Below are 10,693 nucleotides of genomic sequence, written 5' to 3'. Positions count from 1 at the left end.
CAGGTTCAGGTCCCATAGCCTCCCCTCATAGGGCCTGCCCTGCTGCCCCCTGAGCATATAAGGATTGCTCCCCTTCCCTTCTGTTCACAGCAGCACATCCCCTCCCCTGCTCACCCATTCATCTCCACTGACCACTGCTGCTGTCCCACAGTTGCTCCTGGCCTGCTGTAGCTGGGCTGCACAGGGAGCCAGGCTCAGCAGGAGACAGCAGCGGTGAATGGGTTCTCTCCCCCTCCCCAATCCCCCTAGGTGCTCCTACCAGCTTGACAGCATGCACAAGGAGGGGAAAAACGCACCAACCACTGCTGAGATCCACTCCCTGTGCAGCCCCGCTGGAGCAATGCAAGAGCTCCCCCCGCCCCAGGGTGAGCAGGGGACGGCAGCAGTGGGCTGGGGGGGTGGGGGGGAGTAATAAAAGTGGAAGGAACATGCCAGTGTAACAGGGGGGAAGGGGGTGGGGAATAATTACCCACTTTGGAAACTTTCCCAGCTGCTGTTCCTGCAGTGTGGTCTGCCAGTCCCTGTACGGGGATGGGAGGAAGCTGGGAGCACTAGTTGCTGCTCCCACACACCACATTACAAAATTCTGGATCCACCCATGCTGACCGGTACCGTTTTTGTCAATGTCCAGCCACAATTAAGAGCTCAGTCCATTTTGGTTAGAACCATGCTGTTTGACTTGCTCTATGCAACACTTTCGGCTATGGGTTAGCGAGCTATGTCGAGGAAAATTTTAATCACCGGACATTTTATTCCGAGTATGGCTGGTTTAAACAGTTACAGCGAAATGAAGATTACTACAAATTACTTATTCGGTTCTGCATGACACAATATTGCACATATTGCTCAAGTGAGCAGGTCTTACAGTAAAAGCCACACGGAGTAAAATGTCAATGTTTAATATTATCTATGCCACAACCAGGATTTCTCTTACAGCTCAATGCTGTCTAGATTTCTAGCCATTTATCAAGAAATTGCAGAATATAGTCTGTTACTGATACCTGAATGAACGGTTCCATTCCATCTAAATCACAGCCACATTGACTTTGCTTTCTTTAAGGGCAAACATGTAAAAGAACCCAATGGATTGCACAAGTGACAATGTCACCTAAAGAGGAGATTAAGAGCAAAATCCTGACCCCACCGAACTCTATGGCAATCTCTCATTTACAGAGCTGGGACTAGACTCTGTGTCCCAAGTCTGGGGAGTCATTTCATTTTTTGCGTGGTAAGGAATCTCCCTCTGTTCCCCCCTCAGATTCTAAACAAGTTACTGAAGAACTGCAATGTTAATAATGGGGGAACTATTTAGGAATTCTGTGGTAACTAAAACCATATAATGCAATCGGTCTAATATGAAGGGATTTACTTCTTGTCAAATATAGACCCTAACCCTGAAAGCAAGTATATTTCAGAATAAGCACCAATTACATTCATCCTACTCTCCAACAACTGGCTACAAGAGGAAGGTACACGCTTTCTGATCCAGAAAAGTGTGCTGCCTATTGTAAAAGAGCCCTATTACGTGATGTGTGGCAACCTGCAAGTACACTCCTATCAATCAATTACAGCATTTTTCAATTACAGGAGGCTTCAAAACCACAAGACTCCAGATCTGTGTATATTGTATTGTATATCATACCAAAATAAAGGAGCCGATCCAAGTGACCAGAAAGAAGACTTTTATCTTCATACACTAAGAAATCATTCTGCAGATAACACCATTGCTCGAGGAAAGTCCTTTTCTGAAAACTGTTCTTTCTTAAATCATTAGTAAAACAAAAGAGTCCAAGACTGATCAGATCTAGTGTCTTTAAGACAAAAATCTTCAGTTTCATTAACAATCAGGTCAGTTTTCTACCAGATGTGGCATAACAGTATACATGTCAAAACATGACTGCACTGTAAAAGTCCATTTTTTAGGAAATGAAATTTAAAAATATAAATACATCAGTTAATAAAAGCTTGTTCCAAATTTAAGATTACCAAAATTTAAACCAGATACATAAAGCCTGAATCTCCTATCCCCTATTTGGAAACTAGGTACCATAGCTTGTAATTCAAAGACACTATGCCCTGCAGAGTGGCTCATTAAGCCCAAATATACATTCACAGGAGACTTTTCAGCATCTATTGACAGCAATACCAGGCTTAGAGCCTTGGCTTTCAAGTACTTACAAATTGAATGTTTGGTGCGCAGAAGAAATGGGGAAATAATTATTTTCTTATCTGCGCACACTACTTGCGAGGGGTTCTAAACAAGAGCAGATAATTTTCAGTTGCTGTTCAAGTGTCTTCTGGCTGTGCCAGAAGAAAATAGCATAGTACCAGAAATTATTATACAAACAGAAAACTTCTGACATTTCAGTAAAATAAGCACCTAGTCCAATAGTGCTTAGTAATATTTCACTGAGCTCATGTAGGCAAAGTTTTGCTATCCTATCCAGTCCAGAATCTCCATGTACAGGTTTCTGTAATGTCAAACAGAACTATAATGCAGACCTGGAAGAGCACAGAAGTATTCAACATGTTATATATATGTTTGGGTATGATAAATAAGAAATTTACTGGTTGCAAATTTGACAAATTACTTTCACTGTCGGCACTTTCTTCAAATCAATGTAAGACCTGCTTCCTTACAGAAAAATAGATAGAGCTAATTAAACCAGCAGAATCCCTACAGCATTGATGCGATAAAAGTGTAGAGCACATCCTTTAAGTATATATTTAAAATCCAGTGAAAGCCAGTGGGACTTCAGCGTAGATCCACCCATTAATGCATGCTTTCTGGACTGGGGACCTACAGTTGGAAGTTGCCGGCAAATCACATGCCAAGACAGAGCAGGAACAGAATAGACACAGAGTTCAAGCAAGCAAGTTCCTTACTTGTGAAAGCCTTTTTAGCTCCATTAAGAAACCCTGGCATTTCCTCTGCACGTACCGCAAACCTGTATGTAACATCAGCAGAGAAGATGCGTGCAGCGAGAGGCTGTAGCCTCCTCTCCCCTGTGCTTGCCTTCCCTTGCCCCCTACATCTCTCCTCCTCCCTTGGCAAGGATGCAAGTGTCTTGTCTGATCTCCTCTCCATTTTTTCTAGAGATCGGATCCCACCTGAGGCCCATGGTCATCCTCACGTTTACTGCTCTCCTTCAGCTCTCACTCTAGTTCCTTCCCCTCATTGCCCTGCCTGACCCCTCTCCCCCAACACGCTTGCCTCTCGCACTACCTATCTGTTGGCTTTCTTTCTCTTCCTCTTAGTATCTTGTCTCCATTTTTTACATGACTCAGTTTTCACCTGGACCCCTACCTTACCACTCCTTAAGCGTCTCTTTCATAAACTTTTCTTTATATTCCCTCCAACCAGGCTCTGCCCTCCACCCCTTCTCTTTTCATGCTACACTGTCTCTCAGTGAACAGATGGCAAATTCAACTATGATATCTCTAATTCAGACCTACCCCCCGTCCAAATTAAAATCCCAGCATCTCTCCCTGACAGTCCCCAGTACATCAAGCCTTAGCTTGAATTCTGTGCTGTTAAAACATCTTCCCCTACCATCCAAGTCCTCCCTCCTTCCTCACTTATCATGACCACCACACCCATCCTGCCTCTCACTCAAACAGCTCATTCTTTCCACGTAACTTCTGTAAGACTTGGGGTTTCCCACCCACCCACTCAGCTAAAACTCTCACTGGAGCGTCACCCAGCTTGTGTCTTGATTACAGCAACATCCTCTTTTTTGGCCTTGACAAGTACAAATTTGCCTTGCTCCAATTGATTTAAAAAATGCTAGTGTAAAAATCATATTTTTAGGTTGTCACTGACTGCTCCCCTCACCCTGTGCATCTTGCCTCTGGCTCCCCTTTTCCATTACAACAAACATAGCCAGTTGTTTTCACTTTCTAGGCCTTTCACACTACCTTCCCATGCACAATGTGAACGAACACCTGTCTGTGATCAGTCGGTGACAAGTTTATGCCACTTGCTTACTAAATTACCAAGCACTTGTGTGCTGTGTCCCATGTAGCCTTTCATCTGTTGGGAATCCACCCCCCCAGACACCAGCAGATACCTTGCTTTCCTCTCTCAAATCTCTCCTTAAAACTCTCCTTTGCCTACCAAATCTTAACCATTCAATGACTGATGTGCCAAGATCCCCACCAGTTTCATAGTTTCATAGATTAAGGGTCGGAAGGGACCTAGTAGATCTTCTAGCCCGACCCCCCGCCAGGGCGGGAGAACAACAAAACCCCAAAACAAGAAACGGGACAGTTGTTTTGCCCTGCATCAAATGAACCCTTTGTTTTGCTGTGACCTGTTTTCTCACCTAATACTTAAGACTGTGATTAGGGAAGGGACCATAATTCTCCTCTGTTTGCACAGCACCCGGCACAGCGGGGTCCTGGATCCAGACCAAACCAATAAGTGCTATCGAATACACATGTTAATGAAGAAGTTTCACTTCTTTAGAAGAATAAATAGGAATTATCGGTTGGTACCTACCCCATCCCTTGTCTTTTGGATGGGTAGAGGATAGCTGTTTGAAGCGAATAAAAGCACTTTCTGACATGACAGGTCAACATCGATAGAGTGTGTCCCCAGACAAGGTCCAGCAGAGATGCACAACTCAAACTTGATCAAGAGCCACGTGCAAGTTACCCTTTTTCTCACTGGTAGGGCACCATCAGTGGGATCCACTCTGCTCAGCAGGTTTGTAAGCAGGAAACTGGAACTGCTCTGGTAGCACAGATTAATGAACCAGTGCACAGTGAGGACACAGGACTGTTTGGCTTTAAATGAAGAATTACAGCAGGCCACAGGGGATGGCCCTGGTAGGCAACATGCAGCCCACAGGCTCTGTCACAGCATGCCCGGATAAGCTCACTTACACTGTACTGCTGACATGCATCAACCCTGCCTTGGGCAGACCACCTCAGCAGTGTAACTAAGGAGAGGCAATGGAGGCAGCAGCCCTGGGCAGCGAATTATGGAGGGAGGAAAAATAACAGCTGCTGCTGTTGTGAAGTCTGGCCATGTCACCATCAGGCAGGAGCCACCATTGATCCGTGCACTGCTGCTGTCCACGGTGCAGAGCTGTCTTGTTACATCTCTGGACAGCTTCCAAGAATGAGGACAGTTTTGCCATTGAAGCCCAGTTGTCAAGAAAGCCCTCCACCTGACGGTGATTTTGTAGTGCAGCTACCCAGCCCCTAGTTACACTAGCAAGATGGCAAGTTCATTTCCCGTATCCAAAACCTATTCACTGACCTTCATTCTCTTATCAACCTACTCCAAATAAGAACCAGTGGCCGAAATGCACAGAAGTTCCATATGCCAATTAAAATGAACGTGATCCACAAAGAAGCCTCAAACAAAAAGCCCCTTTGCAATCATATGCTTCACAGCATGGACGGAAATACCAGTGGGGTTTTTCAATAATCCTGACCAGTTCTCCAAGATCAAAGAATTGACCACACTTCCCTAGTATTCAAGTCTCACTTCACAGAAAACTTATCTGGCAAAGGCCTTTCGCAATGTGCTAATGGCCGCTTCCTCCCATCTAGAAAACAGTTCACAGAGAGAGCTTACAAAGAATGTATAGGGACTTTGTTTCTTTGAGCTTGTGCTGAAAGACACAGCTCAAACAGTTCTGAGCTGCCAAATTCCACTTTGGACATGCAAATTTTAAAGTTATGGCTAATGCTTCTGTGTTCACAGTTTTGCAGATTAAAATAATTAGAAGCCCCTTTCTAAATGAATGCAGCAAAAGTCATCAATGCATAATTCAGAGTCCACACTTTTCTTACTGAGCCAATTTTCTTCTGTTGAAAGTGACATTTTATAAATGGACATTTCAAACCAGTTTAGGCCCAGAAGCTAGACTGTAAAACCCAAGCTTTTACAAAGCTGGTTACAACTAGAAAAGTATCATTTCATGTTAACCTTTCAAAGAAAAAAAGGCAGCAATTTTTTAAAATGCGATTTTTCTGCAATGCTTTCTGTCCAAACAATGTAGAGTTCTGTTAACTATATGAGCTCCCTAATTGGAAAGCAGAAAAAGAAAAGGTGAACAGTCTATTTTCATTGAGCAAGGAAAGCAAAATGCAAAATGTGAGTGACAGTAATGGTGAGATATAGGTCAGACTTTTACAACCTTTTTTTTTTTTTTTTTAAATGAATTGGAGTGTTATTAGGAAAAAGAAAGAATGACAGAGAATTTAAACCTGACTATCTCCCCATAATTTAATTTTTTTTAGCCAACACGTTCTTTACATGGTAAAAAATAATGACATTCAAAACAAAAAAAATGGAAAAAAGAGTTACAATCAACAGTCCTGAAAAGACTAAATGTTAGTTTTGACTGCAGCTATGCTGCCATCTTAAACCCTTGTGCTATTATGAAATTAGGATAATTGCAAGCACCTCTGCTCAGAGCACTGTACACCACTATTAGCATCTGGAAAGCATTTACCCCTCATAAGTCCACTATTACGTTTTGCTAATACGTCAAAACTTTCAACCTCAGTTTGAGCACATGCCTTTCTACTTCTTTGGAAATTAGCTCAAACAGAAAACAAGGCTGGCAGCTTTGAATTGTTGCAACAGAGGATACATGCCAGATTTTAACCAGGTACAGAACAGAAGCTGTTGCCCTTGCATTTTAACAATCCATACATGCCCCAGTATATCTGTCCTTCACTTTTAGGATCTGACAACACATTAGCAAGTCATAACTACTAATATTAAGGAAGTCCCTGAAGAATACACATACTTTATTCTTGTTAGCACACCAGCACAACTGCTGCAAAAAGGAAAGAACTATACAAGTACGTAAGAGTAGTATTATTATTTGCAAAACTACCTTTTTTCTATGGTTATATTTTCACCAAGGAGCATGCTATTTACTGGAAATCCATCCAAATAAGCCTTTAACAAGAACCAAAAAGCATTAGCTTGTGAAATGGTGATCTACAAAAGAAGGAAATGGATTTCCAGCCTTTCTGCTCACATGATATATCACGGTGCAGTGGTGGTTAGCCATGTTAGTCTGAAGACAGGCAGAAGGTAGGGCAGGGTGACACATTAAAACCAGTTAGTGTGTAATGTACCACCCTACCCTGCCTTCTGCATGCTATACAACAGCTTGCCTAAAGGTTTTTCCTACTTGAAATATGAATATCAAGTTTTGTCTTCCCTGTTTTTGTTGGCAATCTCCTTAGGACTCTAGAGAAAAATAAGTATTGAACTTCCAAGGCTCTTAAAGGAAGAGGCAGAATGTGAACCTCAACACAGATCTTTTCTCCTAATTGTTTGGTCAGGCACTTGTTTTAAACAAGTATTAACAAAACAAAATCGAACCCCCCCCAACCCCGCCACCACAGATTAACAAGTGAACACTTGTTAAGGGAACACTTCCCTTCTCAGTCGCAGAGACTCCTCTTCACTAGGACTTGTGGCAACACAACCTTACTAGATCTTCATGTTTTCAAGCCTGGGTATGCAAGACTGAATTTCTAGTACAGAGAGAAACATAAAATAGGTTCTCAAAAACAAAGCAAAAAAACAGGAGAGAGAAGCTCTCTCTATAAAAGAAGATAGCTCCCTTATATATAAAAAGGGAGCACTGCCAATCATTTCCTTCCCTGCAGGTCAACTTAAGTGGAAAGCAAGGACCGACTTTCTCGCTCGCTAAAAATAAACAGTATTCTGATGCTCAGGTAGGCTGTCTCCAGAGGACTGGGGAAATACATTTTGCTGCTCTCCTGACTCAACAAAAATCTTAACACCATTTAAAAATATCTCTTGCTAGGTAGACGTCAGCTTAGGTAATAGACACTTCTGACATGTAGTTAGTATCCAAACTGAAAGACATTTTTAAAACAAGTATGTATGCACGTATGTATGTATGTGTAAAATAAGGGTAAATGGATTGATTTATAAGAAAAGTTACCACGCACAGGGAAAGAAAGATGGGGTAAAGATGACATGGTAGGGATGAATAGCAAATGAAGTGACAGGAAAATTTAGGCTGAGCATTATGAAAAAGCTTCTTGGTATCAAAAAGCTTAAGCTATGGAAAAGACAGGGAACCCACATTGCTTGGGACTCTGAAACTAGACTGAACAAGGCTACACTGCAGGAAGAGTCCTGCAATGGCCTACAGGCAGAGCAGCTAATAGAAGCACAGCAAACAAATGAACTACTCCTATTGTTTAATATACGCTCACAGCTACGTCAGCAAGACGACACAGAAGAGTCTGGCATCAGGTATAAGCTCACCTAGTTTGGAGAGACATGCACCTGAAGCACTCCAAATCCTGGAGCACTGCAGATTCAGAGCCCTTTACCCCTCTGCGGGTGTGAGGTCCCATCCCCAGCCCTGGAGCTCTCCAAAACAGCCAGGAAGGCAGGCTGCAGATGGTGCTGCTCTGCCAGGGGGCTGGGGAGTGGGAATCTTCTGCCTCCAAAGCTTCCAGAGGACACTGGAGCGCACAGGTGAGCTCTTCCTGGCCATCTTCCTCTCTCCACCCCTGTTGGGGAGGGTGTGATTGCAAGCAGAGCGCTACCAGATGCTGGAAGACCACCGGAGGTTGTTTTTTCAAGGGTTGATTTTTTAATGGTTCTTTGGCTGTGCACATCTGTACCACCACTGCTGAGAGCACTGCAAACTGGCCTCTGATAACTCTGCTACTCCCATGCCAACCTCGGTAGTTTTGCTACACTAATTAAATAAATCCCTTCTTACATGGTAAAGATAAAATTCCCTGCAGCTAAGGTGCTCCAATTGGAACTTGGCTAAGTGGTCCTGATGGCATAACTTACTCCTGTTATGGGTCTTCTAAAGGCTTTTAATAATGAAATCTTTTAGCAAGATCCTGTCACTCCAGGCACGCATTTCATGCAACAGCCAACAGTGGAGACTTTTGTCATGACAGCTTCGAGGGAGCAGTCTTAACCAACACCTCAGTGCCGTACACCACGTGGGAGGCAGGTAGCAACCAGAACAAGAAGGAAAGGCAGACAAAATAATTAAAATAAAATATTAAGCTGCATTTTGAACTGAAACCGTGAGTTGGCATAAAGAAATAAACATCCCAAGTTACCCTTTCTACCTCAGTCCATATTCCTAAGTAATCCTGAATCCAGCTGTTACTTTTATGAATACCTTGGATGTCTGCAAATGAAACCTAAGCCTTTCTCCCTCAATGATGGGCACCTAAAGTGAACCCTGGTGTTCCTACTCTGTGCTCTATAACCACACGGGAGGAGCTGCTCTTGGGTTCCCAAGTTCAGAAGATGCGGTAACAAATGGGTGCTGCAAAGCAGAGGACAGGCGAGGGCAAAAAACCCTCATGACATGACCCTGTATTAATAGCAGGTCTCTGCACAGTGATGAACAGCAGGGCAGCACACAGCCAGGTGATGCTGGGGGGTAACAGACTGCCTGGCTTGGGGGTGCAGAGGAAAAAAAATCAGGAAGAGAAGAATCTGCACTGGGCCAAAAGGAAAAGGACACATGAAGAAAACAGGGGAGCTAGATCAGGAGGTGCTTAGAGAGAAGCAGCAAAAGCTTCATTTGCCCATAAGCCACTTCCCGTTCTCGTCTGGCAAATGTACCATTGCCCAAGAGGTGCAGCACCATTACTACACGTTCACTTTCTGCAGATGGAAATGCATCCCTGTCCTTAATCTTCTCATTGCTGGGAGTTTATTTTCTGCCTTGTACAGTGCTACATTAGGTGCAGGGCTCTAGGGATTTCTCTCCCCAGACCTCAAAAAAATCCCTCTCTCTCTGAGCAGCATAGGTCATTATTTGAAACATCTGCCGTGCAGGCTTAACGAGTCCGAATCAGCTTCCCAACTGGACCAAGCGCTGGGTCAAGAAATTAAACCTTTAAGCTGCTGACTTGAAGTGCCCCCCCATCCAGGAGCCACGCCGCCTCACCAAACACCTCTGCCCGCCTGAAGCTCTTCCTCCGGCCTCGAGGCCTAGGTGCCAGAAGAGGAGGGGACTGGCAGCACCTCCGCCCTCCGAGCGCGCGGTCCCCACATCCAGCGCCCTGGGCACGGTCCCTGGAGCAGGGCTAATTGCTCCCACTTGTGTCAAGGCGGCCGGGAGGGAGGGGGAAGGGGGACCTGCTTTGCGGCCTAGTGGAAGGAGGTGAATGAAGAGTCGGGGCGTTTCCACAGCCTCCTGCCTGCGACCCGGCATCCACGCCCATCCTGCGGCTCAGCAGATGCCCCCCAGCTGCGCTTCTTCCCCCACGGGACTATCTACACCCCGCTCCTCCGCTGCTCTTTTCCCTAGGCCAGGGGAGGAAGCAGCTGAGACCTGCCCCTGCCCCGGGGAGGGGGTGTGGGAGGCAAACCCCCTCCCCAGGCCGTCTCCTGGCACAGAGGCGGCCGGGAGCGGCGGGATGCAGGAGGCAGCGCGGGGCGGCGGCGCAGGCCCGGGGCGGACTCACGGTGCCAGTAGACCGGGTAGCAGTCGGCGCGGAGCACGTCCACCTCGTAGAGGCCGCCGCGCACGCAGACGGGCTCGGGCTCGGGCTCGGGGGCGGCGGCGGGCAGGGCGCGGTAGGCCCGCTCGAGGCGCAGCGAGTCGTAGCCGATGAAGGGTTTCCACTTGCGCTCCTCGCGGAAGAACCAGCGCACCTCCTCGGGGCCCAGCTCCCGCACCACCTCGCCGCCGCC

General features: G+C 45.5%; 1 protein-coding gene across 1 annotated transcript in view; it reads right to left on the bottom strand.

The window, feature by feature from the left end:
- The window catches only part of DDHD1 (DDHD domain containing 1), a gene marked incomplete at its 5' end in the record, with an annotated part of 122,719 nt that extends 112,026 nt beyond the window's left edge, over window positions 1-10,693 (bottom strand). Inside the window, one exon of the mRNA XM_019528283.1 lies at window positions 10,465-10,693. Coding sequence (XP_019383828.1) covers window positions 10,465-10,693 — 229 coding nt within the window. The remainder of the gene's footprint in view (window positions 1-10,464) is intronic.

The sequence above is a fragment of the Gavialis gangeticus genome, unplaced genomic scaffold (assembly GCF_001723915.1).
Source record: "Gavialis gangeticus isolate Ggan-Ray unplaced genomic scaffold, GavGan_comp1, whole genome shotgun sequence".
NCBI classification, from domain to species: Eukaryota; Metazoa; Chordata; order Crocodylia; family Gavialidae; genus Gavialis; species Gavialis gangeticus.
The sequence above is the reverse complement of the archived record's forward strand: the minus strand, read 5'-3'. Positions and strand labels throughout refer to the sequence as shown.